Raw genomic sequence first — 17092 nt, 5'->3', positions numbered from 1 at the left:
ATCTGATGAGCATGAATCTGAGCTGGGTATCTCTCGATAGATGAAGCCTGGCGCGTACCTCTACCGTATCTGTCCATCGGTGTTCTCGGCAATTCAAATAATATGCTCATGTATAGTACAGTACTGTATTCTGGAAGGTCAGCATTCCGATCGCAATGATTAACTTTCCCCTTCAGCCCGTAACCACGGCAACAAGGTGCTTCAGTCTTCAGTCTCTTGAGAAATGATACACCGTCTCGTCATCTCTTTCTCATGCGCGCGAAGAATGTGGATGAAACGCGCGGCGATCCCTGCCGTGCCGTCACTGCCATCATCCAGGCCACGGCTCCTGCTGCTGAATTGAACGGTATCCACGCAACGCCAGCAATGGGAAGCGCGACAACGAAAATCGTGCTGCCAAAGGTTCCAAAAGCCTCTCAAGATGAGTGCCGCGTCGAATGCTTCATGCGACGTTCAGCCGAATGTATCGCAAGCGTCGCGAACGCGATACATCAATCCGTAAAAGGCCTACAAAATGCGACGAACGTGTGAGGTACACATATAGAAATTCTACATGTATCAATGGATCTCTCCTTCCGTGCTTTATCATCATTAGCCTTCTTCTTCTCAATAAAAATCTGCAACTGGAAGAGCTCGATTTCAAAGAACCAGGGAGCGAAATCGCATGCTTGCAGTATTTGGACCGTACAGCAGCAAAAGTAATTGCATCAAAGGGCTGCGTACGGGATTTAATTTTAAGCTCAGCCAAGCGATAGATGCCCCGGAAAACGACCAGTTCATGTTAGCGACGTCTATAATGCGATCAAACCTATGTCTGTACTGCTTGCATCATATTGAATGCTCTCGCTATCGCTATCGCCGAAATGGTAAGCTCGTGCGCCGCACTGTCTGGTATGATCGATAAATTATATGACACGAGGTCGTGGTGCACCACCAACAACACCAACGAGACATTTCTCCGGTAATCTCTGTAGAAGGAAAGCTGTTGCCAGTATCGGCGGTCCGTTCGAAACAAGAGTTATAAAGTTTTACCAGTGTTCGCTAAGTATGCATCGCACCAAGTATGGTCAAATCGAGTGTAACGGCAGGCGGAAAGGCCAATGCGGATGAGTGAGTTCCTTTTTCGATCGTCGCTGCCTGTAGAACCCCTTTTCTAACCCGCTTGGTTTAGAATTGCTAATTTTTCTGATCGCCTTGTCATGGACCGCAGAAGCTTGTTCGCAAAATCCTTACGTAGCAATTAGGAGCCAGGCAGCACATCACACTTCATATTACATAGCAGATCTAAGCACATGGGTTACCGATTTGTGCTGTGCTTGTATCTTGCTTTGATGCTGTCATGATCAAAGCCATCGTAAAAGAGCGTCACATGGTTCTTTTTCGATTATCTCATTGTTCTCCAAAAAAAAAAAAAAAAAAAAAAAAAAAATTTCGATTCCCTTTATTTTTTTCATTACAGCTCATTTTATTAAAACTTAGCCCATTGTTTTGGATATGCCTGCTAAAGTTATTACGCCGGCGGAATACTATGATCAAGTACGTCTCACGACCGAGTATAATCTGTCATGATGACATGTAGCGTTAATGAAGTGAATGCAAATAAAGGACAATGGTGGATCCATTCCAGTCTTTCGACCGACCATGGCCCAGTTCAGAGATTTCGCTTCCTTTATGGAGGCCATAGATAGCTACGGAAAAGAGGCCGGGATCGTTAAAGTGATACCACCCAAAGAATGGTATTATTTGCTTATCCGGATCAGAAAAAAAATGGACAACGTTACTTCTTAACACAGACTGTAGGATCGACGCATTACCGAATAACCGGAAAGCTTTAGAACGTGTTCGCGTACGGAATCCTATTGTATGTATACGGGAACTCGTTATTGACGCAATATCTGTGCTTACATTGGATGATAGATCCAACATATTCTCGGCAGCCAAGGCCTTTATACGCAAACAAATATAGAAAAACGACGTCCCTATACATTGAATCAATGGCGTACATTATGCGACCAGAAGCAACACAGACCTCCAACCATTGGTTTAGGTCGCACAGCTCAATCTCCTGTTACGCCAAAACGGGCCAAAACCAGTCCAACACACTCTGTAACTAGCGTTTACTATACCAAATACCACACTGTCTTGTGTTTGCTAATATGGATACCCGGGATATGTCATAGAAAACTAGAGCAATGCCCGCTTCTGACCCAACACCATTAGCTGGAGCAGCGAAGCGAGCCTTGGAACAGGAAGAAATCGAATTGGCAGAATCGGATAAACCGGTTCCGATTCATTTCGATCCCCACACCTTGGATCAAACGCAATATTCGGTGGAGTATTGTAAAGAAGTGGAACGTATTTACTGGCGCAATTTGACATATTCGCAGCCAATGTACGGAGCTGATATGGCTGGCAGTAAGGTTTTGTGTCACCATCACCACTGAGTCTTATCTTAAAAACAACCAAAATAGCATTATTTGACAAGTCCGTGAGCTCGTGGAACGTAAGCTCGCTTGACAACATCCTTAACCACCTTGATGTTGCCATTCCCGGTGTGAACGAGCCCTATCTTTATTTTGGTATGTGGAAAGCCACATTTCCATGGCATGTCGAGGTATAATTTTATAAAAAGGAACCAAGTGTCAGTAGGGACTGCTGTAGGACTGACTCCTGTTTGTTTGCATAGGATATGGACCTTTACTCCATTAATTATCTTCATTTCGGCGCCCCCAAGCAGTGGTATGCTATTCCGTCGCGACACAGCAAAAAATTTGAAGGGGTGATGCAAAGTAAGCCAATCATTATTATCTTTCTCTCTATTTCTCGTCATTCTGTATCCAATATTTACATAATTTATTGTCAGGTACATTTTATCAGCAATACAAGGCCTGTTCTGAATTTCTGCGACATAAAACCCACATTGCTTCGCCCAAATTTCTTGCCAATCATGCTATTTCTGTTCAAAGATGCGTTCAATATCAAGGCGAATTTATAATCACGTTTCCTTTTGGATATCACTCTGGCTACAATCTTGGATTAAATTGTGCCGAAAGTGTTAATTTTGCCTTGGCATCCTGGATCGACATAGGAAAACGAGCCAAGGCATGCAATTGTATTGCCGATAGTGTTACTATCGATGTGTCCGCGTTGCAACCATCTGCAGTTATCAAGACCAAACCTGTAGCACAAAAAAAGCTCCTACAAAAGCAGGTAAAATACCAGCATGCCACTTTCCAGCGAATTGTAACTCATGCTAGGCGACCTTTTGGCAATGGAATAGTGCATTTTATGCCCGTCTATCCATGCATCAGTACGGCCATCGTCTATGGTGAAAACCGAAGAGGGCAATTGGATTCATCGTCTCTGTGCTGAAGCTATTGCCGGCCTTTCTATACACCGTTTATCGAAAAGCCGTTGTAAAGTCAAGGGACTGACCAATGTACCCCGAGCTCGATGGAAACTGGTAAGTAGGGCGATCAATTTTTTTTCGTACAGGTCAACAACATTAAGAGCTTACTATTTGATCAAGCTGTGTCTGTACTGTCGTGAACCACAGGGAGCTTGTGCACAATGCTGTAGCATGAAATGTTGTCGAGCCTTTCACGTCACATGTGCCGAAAAAGCCGGCGCCACGATGATAAAGAACAATGATGAAAATTACTCTGACATTTACTGTCCCCAGCATGATCCGGTAAGCACGCAGATAATCCCAGAAAAGACAAAACAGACTCAAATCAGGGCCTCCAATGAATTGTATAGAAACACATTCAAAAACGGCAAGCATCAAAACAAGCATTCTATGATCAGTTAGCGCGTCAGCTTTATGTAGGCAGACGAATATGGGCAGTCTTTCGTGGAACAGAGAACTGCAGTGGGACGATTGAAAGTATCAACAATGAAAAGCGTACATGTCGAATACGCTGCGATCTTGGTTTCACTTCTACCGTTCCATGGCGAGACATTCGTTTGGAGTAGAACCTACTCTGCTTTCTTTGCACTATTATTAATACTTGCTTTCCCCTTCCCTTATTCTACTTCGCCTTGTATGTATGTTCATAAACTAAGATGTACATAAATAAATTTTATCTGAAAGACTTTATCACGATAAAAAATGGAGTAATAGATAATATTAAAGAATTTTGATGATCGAATTGGGTATAATATGCTATGTTATTGTTTTGCCTTTAAATGTCGGTGCAAATGACTGAGTTAATCCATCATTGGACAGAGACCTTTTTCTTTATCGTACGTGATTTATGCCATTTTGAATCTCGTTGCTGGCAAGCTTTGGTACCGTGTTATTTGGAAGTTGATTTCGTTTGAATGATTCGAGCGGGTCTTGGCCGGGGGCGCCACGAGCCTGTCGCGACTTTTCAAGCTCGCCATCCATCATGGTGCTCGAATCAAGTTCATCTTCGTTCAAAGTCTCGAAAGCATAACCTTGCCAATCATCTTCTTGTACTTGCAGCCTGATTTCCATTTTCCAATGCGCTTCCTGTTTTGATGCATGATAGCCCTTCCATTCTTCCGACGTCTCTGACTGCGACGAGCCCCGTCGAGGGCTACCCTGACTTCCAGTGCTCTCTGTAGGACCTGGATAGCCTTTCCAAACCTCTTCCTCGTCTTCCTCATCCGATGGCTGATCGATATTTCCATTCAGGTGTTTGGCAAATCCATGCTGAGGTTCAGGACCGGGGTAACCATGCCATTTCTCTGATTCGTTGTCATCATCTTTCTGAGCCCCATTGATGGAAGAAGCCCGTGAAGTCGTAATGCTAGATAGACCATGACCCCGTGGATGATGCGCACTCTGAGGTGAAAGCAGAGGTTGTGTCAGTTTTGATGGAACAAATTCAGGCGCGGTTGGAGAGAGACGTGATTTTTTGGTTTGTTTACTGGTGGCTGAATCTTGCTGCGACGAAACGGTGGTCATCGATTGACCAGTCACACTCTTCTCTCTCTGTCGCTCGATGGCCGGCGACTCAGTCATCATTTTATCCTCTTCAGGACTTGGATGATCTGCATCGTTCACGGTATTTTCGTCGGATGCCGATGCGGTAGGTGTTTCTTTGCGCAGAGCCGTCGATGCAAGTGCTTCAGTGGTGATTTCTCGATGCTCCGATGTCACTGACGGTGGGGAGGGTTGCTGTTCTTCTTCTGCTGGTAACAAGATGGCAATATCCGTAGATCCGTCCGTGGGTGGCACAGATGCAGGCTTTGCATATTTGTCTTCGGAAGGCGTCATCGGGGAATCTCCGCGTTCATGAAACAGAACGGAAGGCATGGTATCGTTGGGGGGTAAAGGATCGGGAACAATCACATCATCAGTGAAGTCGCCACCGTCGCCACCGTCCCAGTCTGTGGATGAATCTTGGCTTTCCTGATCATCTTTGTTGGTGGTCAACTCCTTTTCAACATCGGCTGCTGTCAAAGTAAGCGGACGGGAACTTGCTGAAGCTTCGACACCCTGTATTGGGGATAGTTCGACCGAATGAGCATCGGTTTCCGTTTCTGGATGGACAGAGGCTCGGGGAGGTGACATCGAGATAGCGAGGTCCTGCAAATATTGTTCATCCTCATCGTGAGGGTTGTATTCTAGTTGTTCTCCAGGTAGAAGAGGTTCCACTTCAATACTTTCATCGGTTAACTGATCTTTCCGCAGATAGACGCGTGAAACCAACCAATGATGCACCAACGCATCGCCTGGAGCCAACCGCGTTAAATCGGGAACCGGAACGACTGATGCCCGTAATCCTTCAATGTGAATTGGCTTGGTTGCCATGGAAGCCCTTTTGTTGGTGGACGTGGTGGATGCGGTCAATCCGAGCTCATCTTCAATAAGGTCCGCGGACTCGGTGGTTGAATTATGTTGACAAAGTTCCAATAGCGCCACCGTCACCGCCAGTTTCCGTGCGCCCGGTGCTGACAAGACGATTTCCGGCGTGTCTTGAGGACTGGCAGCCATGGCACGCAAGGCATCTTCGTTGCCACCGGCGGCATAGGCGGTAACGATCGATTGAATTGATTCCAAATGCGGCTTCATCCAAGGAATGGCGACCATCACCCCGGTATGTCGCTGTTGGCGATCACGGGAAAAAATATTCAGTTTTTGCCGAAGCATTTCGTGATAAACGTGATACTGGTTGGCGGGAGCGACAACGGTCGCTAATTCACGGTACATCTCCTTGGTTCTCGAAGAGCAGTGATGCCACAGCTTTCGGATACGTCGTACCTCCGGCATCATCAGGGCCTTCATGATGGCTGCAAAACCGGAGAAATCGCGATAAGCATGCAATAACAAATAAGCAACCTTCACCAGGTGAGAGATCAAATTGTCTTTGGGGTGGACGGGTGGTACGACGGATACGGTGGTCCCGCTTTTGGTAAGCTCCGCCCAGTAGATAAGTTGATGAGCGAAACTGTGCGAAAGGTAACGATGGAAGTCGAGTAAATGCAATACACCGGAAGACTTTTTATCGGCCTGACATAACAGACGCTTTTCAAGGATAACGTGCTCAAACAGTTGACAGTCAACGACAGCAATTTGTTTGGCCAGAACGTCGGGGTCCCAGTTGAAGACGGTGGCTGCCTCCACCGATTTCATCTGACGGGTCAAATGATCCAATTTATGTCGTTCCACTCGTACATCTTCAATGAGCCTTCTTAACGTTCCCACTGGGACAGGAGGGTTTTCTTGTTTCGCTACAGCCAGACGGTCGGTGGCTTTCGAAAGGGCGTTCGCACATACAGTCGATGCCTTGGCCGTCGGAGATAGTGGAATAAGGGGCAAACCACCGGCAGCAGTGGCCATTTTATCGGCAAAATAGTAAAAAGGTTTATGCGCAAAGGGGCAAGGGAAAAAAAAGTGAAGAAAAAAAAAATATCGAAGTTTAGAATAAGGCACCGACCGTAGGACAGGGCAACTTCTTTTTTCAGTTTCCGACAAGGTCGGGATGGTGATTTCAATGATTCGAATCATCCATTCATCCCTTTTCACACGCACATCCCGTTTCTTTTATATAGTGCTTATAACCTATTTGCAGTCTCTGTAACCATACCAACATCGATTACATATATTTTTTTTCTATCTACTCTATAGAATGGATGTATGCCAACAAGCGTCATCTGCTTGTTATCGGTTATGGAAAAGCGCAAAAAAAAAGAAAACAAAAAACTCAAAACTCAAAACTCAAAAGACTGCAGTTTCCCAAATCTGTACGCTTCCATGGATGGTTCTACTGTCTTAAAAGCATTTCTGTTGGCTTCTTTGCCATTCTATGTATCCAATTACGTTTTATCACAACGGCTCAATCGTTCAACAAGCTTTTCAGCTTGTCCCATCAGAAGCCATGGCAGTCTGTCATAACCGTCGTCTGCAACGAAAGTCTGCTAGCTTTTTGCTGCTCAATGACTTTTAAACTTTCCTTGCCAGAAATTTCCTTTTCCGACTGGCTTTGTAATTTATTGTACGCAGAAAATGCCGCATCAGTCTGCGTGCACCTGGAGGATTAAGGAATTTTTTCATGCAAAAAATCTACACCTCAAGCTCTATCGGCACTTGCCAAGTCAGAATGGCTTTCAGTTCCTTAAGAGTACAACCTATACCTCCTTGTTGGGTATTGTATTTCGCCCTGCAGTCATTCCTGTGCGGTCAGGTGACTAACCAGGCAAAAACCGTCCATACAACTGGAATCACTTGCAAAGTAATTTGTTTAGATTATTTTGTCTTCTTTCTTCTTTAGTTACATGGACACGGGGAATTATATTACAAATGGGAAGGTTGCAAGACTACTGTAAATTACTCTACAGCGCTCTTTTTTCGTTCTTTGGCAACAATGGATGCCTGTCGGGTATGAGAACTCGCGGAAGAATTGCCATCGGCCGTTTTGAATATGTTGATTTGCTCGGTCACGTCATCTAGCATTTCTACAGCCATTTGATACACTTCCGTGCCCTCCCTGTTATACATCAGAGAATTCGTCAGCATCAGCATGATATCTCGTTCAAATTCAACCGTTGTTCTAATCACCTACATCAAAAGAAAAAAAACTTCATTAATACACATTGTTCAAGCCATTCGTTTTACTGTTCTTTACTCACGCCATCTCGGATACGATTCTTGATTGTCTTTAGATCCATCGGATGTTTAACGATATCATAATACAGAGGAGCCGTAGCCTCTTTGATTGGGTTCATAAACATCGCTCCATTTTTATGATTAGCAATTTCACGCCATAATAAATTGATGTTCTTTTGCCATGACTTTTGACGCGGATCATCTTTCGCCCGTTTTCGTTCGCTGGACGTAGGAGTCAAGGTTGTAGTCGGAGTCGCGGCATTGCTGTCGGTACCCGCCACACTTTCGGTTCCTTCCGTATCGCCAGCGACATGCCGTTCAGTTGTATCAATAGGAGATGGAACAGGAGCATGCTGTGAGAATGTATCCGGACCTGCCATCTCATCCACTCTTTGGTCTCCTGTGTTCGTGGGGACGGTAGTGTCTTTGCCTTTTTCGGCGCCATCACGTTTTTCTTTTTCGGTTGCCTTTTCCTTATTTACCTCGGCCGCGACTGCATCAATCTGGGATTCTGTTTCCACTCTGTTCTCTATTTCGGCCTCGTCTTTTTTGCGTTGTCTATCTTTTTCTTGCGTCGTAGGCTCTATTGGTTGTGCTTCATGGCTTGCTGTCGACGGCACCGGTGTGGTTGAAACAGAAGACTCGATCCGTGATTCCAGATCCAGCTTTGGGCGCTTGGCGGTTTCTCCACCAACATACGATGTATCAGGCGATACGATATCGTCCAATGTACGCTTCTTTGCATGTTCGCTCTCTAACAGTTCCATACCCGTTCCTCCGGGGGTATCGGTGGTCACTGATTCTTCGAGCAAGACCTCAGGTGTGGTTGACAACGATTGTTCCGATGAAGCGAGTGAGGACGATAAAGCTGCTGTGGTCGTCGGCAAGAGTCCGCTTTGTGCTTGGTCTGCGACAACTGAGGAAGGAGGAGCTGGATTCTCAAAGGCAGCGGCAGTGGACGGTTGTTCCACGGTCGGTTTATCAACGATCATTGGTTCCACATGCTCATCTACAGCCGATTGAAAGCTTTCCTCCGAACCAGGCGAGCCATTTTCCCTTGATTTCACAGTATCCTGGATCATCGTTATGGGTGAACTCGTGTTGGTTGTGACTGTGGGTTCGACTGCTGCACCACTTGTGACAGATGGCGCGGCAGCAATATCCGTGTCATCTTTGAGAATCTCTGTGACAGCCGCCGCGTCGCTGGATGTGATGGGGGTGCTTTCCGTTTCTGCATTCATTCGAACGGGTGTATTTTCACTTGAAGGATTAAATGAAGCTATGTTATCCATCGCGGTCGCACCTTCGAAAACGGGTTCCTCGATCGACGGTTTACTGATGTCGGTTACTTGCGCTGGTTCATTGATTCGATTTTCTACTTTTGTGGTTGCTTCTGTCGTATGTGAAGGTGTAAGTGATGGTTCAACCGGTGTCGTGGTTTCCGATGGCTGTTCAATGACGGGCACTGTTTCCGATGACTTTTGTTGCAAGATGTCCTTCAACTTATTATCCCAACGACCAGATCGAATATCGTCAATTTCCGATACGACGGCCATGAACTGATCTTCGTCTTGCTTGATTGCCATTTTCACTTCGTCCATTCGCTGCATGTACAATCGTCGAGCTAATTTGACAACCGAGGGCATCTCTTGCAAAGACGATAGCCCTATTTTGTTCTGTCGCCTGGGACACAAGAAAAAAAAAAAAGGTTAATACAATATTCCACGATGAGCGTTTTGCAATATTGGATCGGTATGATCTTACTTTTCAGTCTCTAGATCTTCGATTAATAAATAGTATTGCAGTGAACAGTTCTACGTTTGTGAGTTTGAGTGTAAGAATAAAAACGATCTTGAGTGCTATTGCTGAGTTTCGCGTGGACCAGCAAGTCAATAGCTGCTGGCGTACGGTGGATTTTCAAACAAGACGCACTTACTTTCTGATTGAAAAATTCTGGCTGCCGATTCAACATGGCATGTTGTCGCAGATTACGCGCAATTTGGAACCAGTTGTCTTCGCCAAATTTATATACAGATTGAGCCAGTAGCAGTTTCTCCAATACAGTCCATTCTGACGTTTGCATTGTGAATACCATATATAATTTTTTTATATGTGGTTTTTAATAAAAATGAAGAAGGAAAAAAAAAAAGACAAACCCAGTCAACGGGTACTTCAAAGAAGATTATTTGGAGGTATTTCGTCGTTCAGCCCTCAATTGCTTGACAAAAAAAAAAGTCGCATCTCACTCCGCAAAGTGGGTGTTTTTCTGGTTGGTTGCACACACCCAAGGATTTTTTTTTGGCATGTCGTCATCACCTAAAGACAGAGTTTTGATTGGCTTAAACCTCAAAGAAAGTGAATTCATTTTCCATCCCAAATTGGGAACGTTGGTTCAATTACAGATGTCGCATTGAGCAAAAGAAGATGTTGAAACTGCTCAAGCCTATGGCGGGACTTTCCAAATTCTTGCTATTAATCTATTGATATCTTCTTCAACCGCTGCTTTACGACAAAAACTGTACGTAGTATACTGCCTTACAGATACATCAAATAAAGAAACGAAAGGGATAGTCATGTTTATCTTTACTGAAATATCTCGTTTCCTCACATGAACGCTGCCAAGTTGTTCACAGTCTAGTGCTTGCATTTAGTAATTCAAATAATTATATTAACGGATTTCACTGCTCCAATGTCTATCACTTTATACCGGTCACCTAATACACATTTCATCGGTCTCTTGTATGTACGTTACGATAACTACTCTAACAATGTGGCTTATAGTAATGTAATTTCTACTTCCCAAGATACGATCATATCGTTTCCAACATTAACATAGGGTGAAAATTATATCATTTATGAATGCTTTGTAAGACTAATAGTTATTGGCCAATGGTTTGACACACGGAAGAAGAAAACTAGTATAGCTTGAGGTAGCGTACAATAAAGCATCGGGTTAACCGATATCATATTCCTACAATATGCGAAATTCTAGGCACCGTATCAATCACTGACGAAAGTTTGACGTATACTTTTCTAGAAAACATACTGTACGCATGACCAAAGCTTTCATTACAAGAAACTGGCATAGAACATGTGTACTGCAGTCTTAATTTTGATGCTGATATTACAAATGGTGCCATAATATTCATGCAAATCACATTGTTCGGGGCCAAAAAACAAACTATTTACCGATGTAATTCTATGTCAGGCATGAGCTGCACCATGGAAATACTGGATATCGTTATAGGGGAGGCCAAAAATTTCTCGCTGCTACTGATTATTGCTCAAAGGTCCAAACATGATAGCAAGAACCAGTGACGAACCGATGAACCGACGGACGTTTCTATTCATTCAGACGCTGCGCGGATCGTTTTGAAGGTCTCGTAGGAAAGATCAGGAGTCTCTTTATCGCTTCTTCTCCTCCACTTCGGTTTTCCATTGCTGCTTGATATACTTACCGAGCCAAAATGGATCGGAATACCGAATATCTTGATAATCAACGCATACGGTGAGCCAAGGCTTTCGCTCTTGCATCTTCTCGAGCAGTTTGGAAGACCCTTCACTCATTACATAATTACGTATGCCGTATTATTTCGTAGAAGCAAGATTAGCGAGAAATCAGTCATCAGCAACAATGGATCGATTTTCTTTTGACTGCTTCTGGACGGTGGCAATTTGCAACACCGACGACTCGGTTGTGCACAGCAACAAAAATATCCCCTTGTTTTCAAATTATTGAGCAACCGAGAAGTTTTTCAAAAAGACGTGGTGCTGATATACCAATGAGTTCTACGACGGATGAGCCTTGGAAACAATCAGAGTCCAATACGTCTGCATCGCAGTCAACTCCGTCATTACCTCCACCGCCGATTCCATTCACAAACGATGTCAAATTCACTACTGTACCACCAACATTGCCAACGCGAATAGTCGACGAATCAGAAGACGACCGATTAACTCGTGCTGGACTGGCTCCTAAACCAAGAGTTATTTTGCTCACTGCAGTTGGCTCATTTTGGGGATTCGGTATTGGGTCATTCTTGGGTGGTCGTCAAGCAGGTTTACAGTACTTGGCGGAAAACGCCCATCGTTTACCGACGACTGTACAAGGGTGGTATTTCTATCATAAAGCAAAGAACTACCGCATGATGCTCGGCGGTGTCAAGCGAGGTATAAGATTTGCTGGAAAGACGGGCGGTCTTTGTCTGTTATATGGTGCACTTGAAGCCAGCTTGGATGATCTTCGAGGAGAAGCCGACGTCGTCAACTCAGTCACTGCGGGTGTATCGGCTGGTGCTCTATTTTCCGCATTAAGTAAGCATTGGGTTGTCATGAATCGTCTTTGCTAGTGCATGTACTAAATTGTTTAATTTGAACCATCACAGCTAAATTAACAAGAGGCAGTTTCCGGTATTCGATTTTGTTTGGTGCCACATTTGGTTTGGCTGCAGGAGGCCTTTCAGACATCCATCGTTATGTATCAGGGCAGCCGCCATCGTACGTCCAATGGCTTCGATCCAAATTCTAAACCACCCACTCTGTTTCACACATTCACACCTGCGTTTCTATGCCATAAGTCTGTGCACTATGGAAAGTTACATACTGTCATACCATTTCCGTGCATCATCCCAAAATAAATGAAATTCGAAGCCATTGAATTCAGCTATTATGCGGATCTTCACGCAACGTTGCGTAAGAGAGGCGAGAAAATGAAAATGTAGGCGACTGAATCCAGGCCGTTTTGGGTCTGTGGACATCGACAGCAATAAGCTCTAGGTTACTCATACGCAGCATGAGGAACAAGAAATCCGAAATTTTCGATGTAGTGCTTACAGACGCCTGTCATAGTTATCGACAGGATTAGAAAATGGGTTCCGTCTCTTTTAGTCTCAATAGAAATGACACATGATTGCAACAAATAATAAGATATCCAGTCGATGGATGTTCCTATAAACTTGGAGAATCGTGCTATTGATTTTCATTCCACTGGATCCGAATTGCCGTCGATATTGCGCCATTTCGCATACGACAGCGTAACTTGATCGATTACGAACTACAAACATTGAGCACGTCAGCTCCACACGGAAAGACGAATAGTGCGATGACGACAACCTCTGTGTGCAACCATGATCGATTGAAAATCATATTGAAGAAAAATCCCCCACTATAATCCCAAAAACGCAGAACAAGGGCATTTGATACTGTCTATTACAGCATCTCATATTTTATCCATCGGCCAAGCAAGCCATGCATATACCATTGACTTTTGTAAAGAAAGCCCAAAGTTGGTTGCACAGGATGTGAGCATAATGATCGCGCAAGCGTTCTAGATATGGCGTGCAGTAGGTAACACGAACTGCACCGATCTCGTCAACTTTGCAAGGAAATGCATCCATAGCCTCGACATATAAAGTACCATCATGCAGACCTTTAATTCACACTTTCTTCTTTTTACTCGAAATAATCACGATGATTCCTATCACATCATCGGATACAAAACCAATCGTAGTGGAAAGCGCCACCCAATCGGTCAAGGTTCTTGAAGATATTAAGTTTGCAGAATATGCATCGACCGAATCCAACCATGACACAGTCCGAGATCCTGAAAGTGGCTTGAAACGCACTTTGAAATCAAGGCATTTGGCTGTATGTTCTGCTCACATTTCGTATATCGAAAGCTCGTATAAACGTCTTACTTATTCCCTGATGGATAGATGATCTCGATTGGTGGTGTCATTGGACAAGGTCTTTTCCTTTCGTCCGGTGCTAATTTAGCAAAAGCAGGTAAATATATAATTCGATATGTTTCTAATACATACAGAACGGTTATTTGTTTTTCTAATGCAATGTTGTATAGGTCCTGCAGGTTTACTGATTGCATATGCAGTGGTCGGCTTTATCGTATTCTGGGTTGCTTTCCAATTAGGCGAAATTGCGGCCTATATACCGGTACTTTGTCAAATGTCCAAATTGATTTTTTGCCCTCTCTTCCTAAGTTTTTTGTGATTATCAGATTTCTGGCTCTTTCACTGTCTATTGTCGTCGCTTTGTTGACAAGTCGTTTGGCACGGTGATTGGATACAACTACTGGGTAATGAATGCGGATCTGCGAAAGGAGGTCCATAATAATAATAATAAGACTGACTTTTTTTATAATTACAGGCATGTTGGTCTATTATTGTGGCTGTCGGCAAGTAGCATCCAGATCAAAAGTATAGACCGACACATATACTAATTAAAATCTACTTATAGAGCTAGTAGCGATACCGCTCGTCATGCGCTTCTGGACGGACCGCGTCCCTGACTGGGCATGTATGTAAAGACTTGATCTCAAAAAGTGTGGGATGTGATGTTGACGAAATAGCAATGTAGGGTCAGCGATTTTTCTGGTCATCATGTTTTGTATGAACCTATATGGTGCCCGTTGCTGGGGTGAAATTGAGTACTGGTTTAGTATGGTATATTTCGCAGCCTCTATCATATATTCAGCGTCTTGTGCAAGAGCTTTTTCATTGAAACATCTTATCACACCACCCAGGTCAAAATCTTGGCAGTCATTGTGTTTGTCATTGTCGGTTGCTGTACATCTGGGGGCCTGGTTGGGTGAGTTGTAATCCGTCAAAAACAATGTTTTCTGTACTGATAATGTCGTAACAGAGACCAAGTTTATGGCTTCAAGTATTGGAACGATCCTGGTGCTTTCTCCAATGGTGCTCTTGGCGTGATTAATGCTCTGGTACTTGCTGCATTGACAATGACAGGAACCGATATTGTTGGCGTATCAGCGGGAGAGTCGTCTAATCCTCGCAAGGTAAGTTTCCAAGACTTGCTTACCTAATTTTTTGGTAGGAAACTCATTATTGCCTTAGGCTATTCCTGCTGCTGTGAAAAACGTCTTCTACCGTATCATCTGCATCTATGTTTTTTCAGGTACAAAGATGGAACGGGGACTCTGTCTCAAGACCAAGACTAACAGCTGATTTCTTCCTATAGTATTTGTTATGGGCATGATTATCCCGTGGAACGATCCTCACAACCTTCGAGCGGGAAACCGTGATGTGAGTGTTTCGCCTTTCACCCTTGTATTCCAAAAAGCGGGTCTTTCCGGTGCATCACACGTTGTTAATGCGGTGGTTTTGGTCACGGTTAGTATATACTATGGCATAACCTTGTTGTATGTAAGCTGATCTCCAGGCCATTCTGTTGTCATTAGCTTATCTCTTGCGGCAACAGTGGGATGTACGTCACGACCCGCACTTTGTGTGCCCTAGCGAACGAAGGCATTGCCCATCACAAATTAGGTAGGTTTTACCAAACGGGTGCAATTTTACCAGCCAAATTACTCACAGGATATTATTTAGCCTATGTGAACAAGCGCGGGGTTCCCATCTATGCGCTCCTGTGTACCAGTGCGGTTTCTCTTGTTTGCTTCTTGACCTCCTTTATTCCCGGTGAAGCGCTCTTTTTGGTTTTAGCTGATCTTGCGGGTATTGCCGGCATGGTAAGCATAATGAAAAAAAAAGACAACGAGAGTGGAGGTTGCTCATTTAATTACTCGAATAGATAACGTGGACAGGTATTGCAATTTCTCACTACCGCTTCCGTAAAGCATTCATTGCTCAAGGGAAAGATTTGAATTCGCTCCCATATGTTGCTCCGGGACATCCGTACATGAATATTCTGGTCATTGTCGCTTGTGTGGTCATTATCCTTATGTCCGGCTGGTCGTACTTCGTTCCTGCCTCCGCCACTGGCTTGGTAGGATCCTACGGCGGTGTCATTCTTGTAGTCGTGGGGTTCATTGTGCTCAAATTTTGGACAAAATCTAGACTTGTCCCACTGGCAGAAATCGACCTCGACACTGACGTCCGCCAATACAGTGCAGAAGAGTTGGAAATCGAGAAAGAAGAAAACGCCTCGCGCGGTATATGGCAAAAACTCAAGCTCATTTTCACGTAACAGTGAGAGTTATAGGTTTACCTCTCCTTTTGTGCAAAATTCTGTAGGCTTATCATACCAAAACATCGCTTTCTCATCGATTCCCCCTACTTCTCTGTTTCCCATTCATTCAACTTTCATCTTTTTCGCTCTTTTTACTGTATATTTTAACACTAGGCTTTGTAATTTTTGTCCTATCTAAAAATTTATAATAATATCGATCTGCATCATTTTACAAACTATGCCCATGTTATGTATGATCTAAGCGCTCTTCTGATTGAATAGTTCAAAAAGGTACAAATCTTTGGAATCAAATAGCAAATTTTGATTGGTTGGACAAACAGAAAATAGATGCTCATATTTTCTGTTTCGAATTTGCCATTGGAAATATATCGGTCGGAGTATTAACTTGGCCACTATTGTAAATGCCGCCATTCTCCATCGATCTATTACAGCCGATACTCCTTTAGTCTATTTGGCTTCACTACCCATTCTTCGATGACTATGTGGCTTCATAGATGTTTAAATTGGAGGAAAATGTGTGGTTATGGAACAAACGACTGGTGGAAGAAGAAAAGTATACGTATCGAAGAGAAGATGTAAAGCATCATAATGCAAGCATGCTCATCTGGCAAGGATTCGAATGCAGATCACTGCCTCCGTCGCACAACAACCGACATTTAGACTTTCGACATGGTACGAGCCTTTGCAGATTCTGCCACTCTTGATCATTGACCTGGGGACGAGGAGACTGAGCATGAGTTAAATCTTGGTTTTTTCCTGGAAAAATGCTTTCAAAAATAGAAAGGAATGATTTTCTCTGGCCAATAGATCTCACATGCGGGGGGAAATCAACTTTCTGTATTTTTTTCTTTGCCATTTGGCATTTGCGAATTTCCTGAATTGGAAGAATTGTAACGATAGAATGAAAATTTTAGCTCTTTGCCGGATGAGGTCATTTTTACATTGTTCTTTGACATCGATCCATTGACAGATTTTTCTGAACAGTTCATTAGCTGCTTTCATCTCAGACATTGCCATTGATTTTATCGGTGGTGGCCACTGCTGAACTTGATC

The 17092-nt window shown here is 43.8% G+C and overlaps 5 protein-coding genes across 5 annotated transcripts; 3 read left to right on the top strand and 2 right to left on the bottom strand.

The window, feature by feature from the left end:
- Positions 1–1434: 1434 nt before the first annotated feature.
- Positions 1435–4093, top strand: BYT42DRAFT_575070 (JmjC domain, hydroxylase-domain-containing protein). Its single transcript, XM_051568930.1, has 11 exons — positions 1435–1536; positions 1606–1736; positions 1801–1861; positions 1918–2106; positions 2181–2415; positions 2472–2614; positions 2687–2789; positions 2864–3210; positions 3281–3463; positions 3530–3691; positions 3760–4093. Exons 1-11 carry the CDS (start codon positions 1495–1497, stop codon positions 3973–3975), a joined length of 1812 nt encoding a protein of 603 aa, XP_051422689.1. The 5' UTR covers positions 1435–1494; the 3' UTR covers positions 3976–4093.
- Positions 4094–6853, bottom strand: BYT42DRAFT_575065 (uncharacterized protein). Its single transcript, XM_051568929.1, has one exon. The coding sequence runs from the start codon at positions 6809–6811 to the stop codon at positions 4241–4243; it is 2571 nt and encodes an 856-aa protein (XP_051422688.1). The 5' UTR covers positions 6812–6853; the 3' UTR covers positions 4094–4240.
- An 837-nt stretch (positions 6854–7690) lies between these two features.
- BYT42DRAFT_575062 (uncharacterized protein) lies at positions 7691–10311 on the bottom strand. The gene is made up of 4 exons (XM_051568928.1): positions 10014–10311; positions 9842–9891; positions 8101–9760; positions 7691–8029 (listed from the first exon to the last, which is right to left on the bottom strand). The coding sequence occupies exons 1-4, from the start codon at positions 10170–10172 to the stop codon at positions 7799–7801; spliced, it is 2100 nt and encodes a 699-aa protein (XP_051422687.1). The 5' UTR covers positions 10173–10311; the 3' UTR covers positions 7691–7798.
- Positions 10312–11717: 1406 nt separating this feature from the next.
- BYT42DRAFT_575054 (uncharacterized protein) lies at positions 11718–12993 on the top strand. The gene is made up of 2 exons (XM_051568927.1): positions 11718–12391; positions 12463–12993. Exons 1-2 carry the CDS (start codon positions 11860–11862, stop codon positions 12603–12605), a joined length of 675 nt encoding a protein of 224 aa, XP_051422686.1. The 5' UTR covers positions 11718–11859; the 3' UTR covers positions 12606–12993.
- Positions 12994–13531: 538 nt separating this feature from the next.
- On the top strand, positions 13532–16242 carry BYT42DRAFT_535030 (amino acid permease/ SLC12A domain-containing protein). The gene is made up of 14 exons (XM_051565463.1): positions 13532–13723; positions 13792–13861; positions 13935–14026; positions 14091–14168; positions 14240–14267; positions 14330–14389; positions 14450–14535; positions 14616–14680; positions 14735–14888; positions 14947–15007; positions 15071–15222; positions 15291–15378; positions 15439–15578; positions 15641–16242. The coding sequence occupies exons 1-14, from the start codon at positions 13547–13549 to the stop codon at positions 16034–16036; spliced, it is 1647 nt and encodes a 548-aa protein (XP_051422685.1). The 5' UTR covers positions 13532–13546; the 3' UTR covers positions 16037–16242.
- The last annotated feature ends 850 nt before the right edge of the window (positions 16243–17092 follow it).

This window comes from Radiomyces spectabilis (assembly GCF_025331425.1).
Source record: "Radiomyces spectabilis strain NRRL 2753 chromosome Unknown BYT42scaffold_8, whole genome shotgun sequence".
Lineage (NCBI taxonomy): Eukaryota > Fungi > Mucoromycota > Mucoromycetes > Mucorales > Radiomycetaceae > Radiomyces > Radiomyces spectabilis.
Note: the sequence above shows the minus strand (reverse complement) of the source record. Positions and strands in the feature narration are given on the sequence as shown.

What these genes read in the sequence shown, in the direction of transcription:
- BYT42DRAFT_575062 (XM_051568928.1), bottom strand. Translation starts at nt 10,172, where the DNA reads ATGGTATTCACAATGCAAACGTCAGAATGGACTGTATTGGAGAAACTG. An exon ending in CAGAATTTTTCAATCAGAAA is followed by an intron (nt 9,892 to 10,013) that starts GTAAGTGCGTCT and finishes TCACAAACGTAG; the next exon opens with AACTGTTCACTGCAATACTA. An exon ending in GAAGATCTAGAGACTGAAAA is followed by an intron (nt 9,761 to 9,841) that starts GTAAGATCATAC and finishes CTTGTGTCCCAG; the next exon opens with GCGACAGAACAAAATAGGGC.
- BYT42DRAFT_535030 (XM_051565463.1), top strand. Translation starts at nt 13,547, where the DNA reads ATGATTCCTATCACATCATCGGATACAAAACCAATCGTAGTGGAAAGC. An exon ending in TGATTGGATACAACTACTGG is followed by an intron (nt 14,169 to 14,239) that starts GTAATGAATGCG and finishes TTATAATTACAG; the next exon opens with GCATGTTGGTCTATTATTGT. An exon ending in CCGCGTCCCTGACTGGGCAT is followed by an intron (nt 14,390 to 14,449) that starts GTATGTAAAGAC and finishes ATAGCAATGTAG; the next exon opens with GGTCAGCGATTTTTCTGGTC.
- BYT42DRAFT_575065 (XM_051568929.1), bottom strand. Translation starts at nt 6,811, where the DNA reads ATGGCCACTGCTGCCGGTGGTTTGCCCCTTATTCCACTATCTCCGACG.
- BYT42DRAFT_575070 (XM_051568930.1), top strand. Translation starts at nt 1,495, where the DNA reads ATGCCTGCTAAAGTTATTACGCCGGCGGAATACTATGATCAA. An exon ending in TTCGCGTACGGAATCCTATT is followed by an intron (nt 1,862 to 1,917) that starts GTATGTATACGG and finishes ATTGGATGATAG; the next exon opens with ATCCAACATATTCTCGGCAG. An exon ending in ATTTGAAGGGGTGATGCAAA is followed by an intron (nt 2,790 to 2,863) that starts GTAAGCCAATCA and finishes ATTTATTGTCAG; the next exon opens with GTACATTTTATCAGCAATAC.
- BYT42DRAFT_575054 (XM_051568927.1), top strand. Translation starts at nt 11,860, where the DNA reads ATGAGTTCTACGACGGATGAGCCTTGGAAACAATCAGAGTCCAATACG. An exon ending in TGCTCTATTTTCCGCATTAA is followed by an intron (nt 12,392 to 12,462) that starts GTAAGCATTGGG and finishes GAACCATCACAG; the next exon opens with CTAAATTAACAAGAGGCAGT.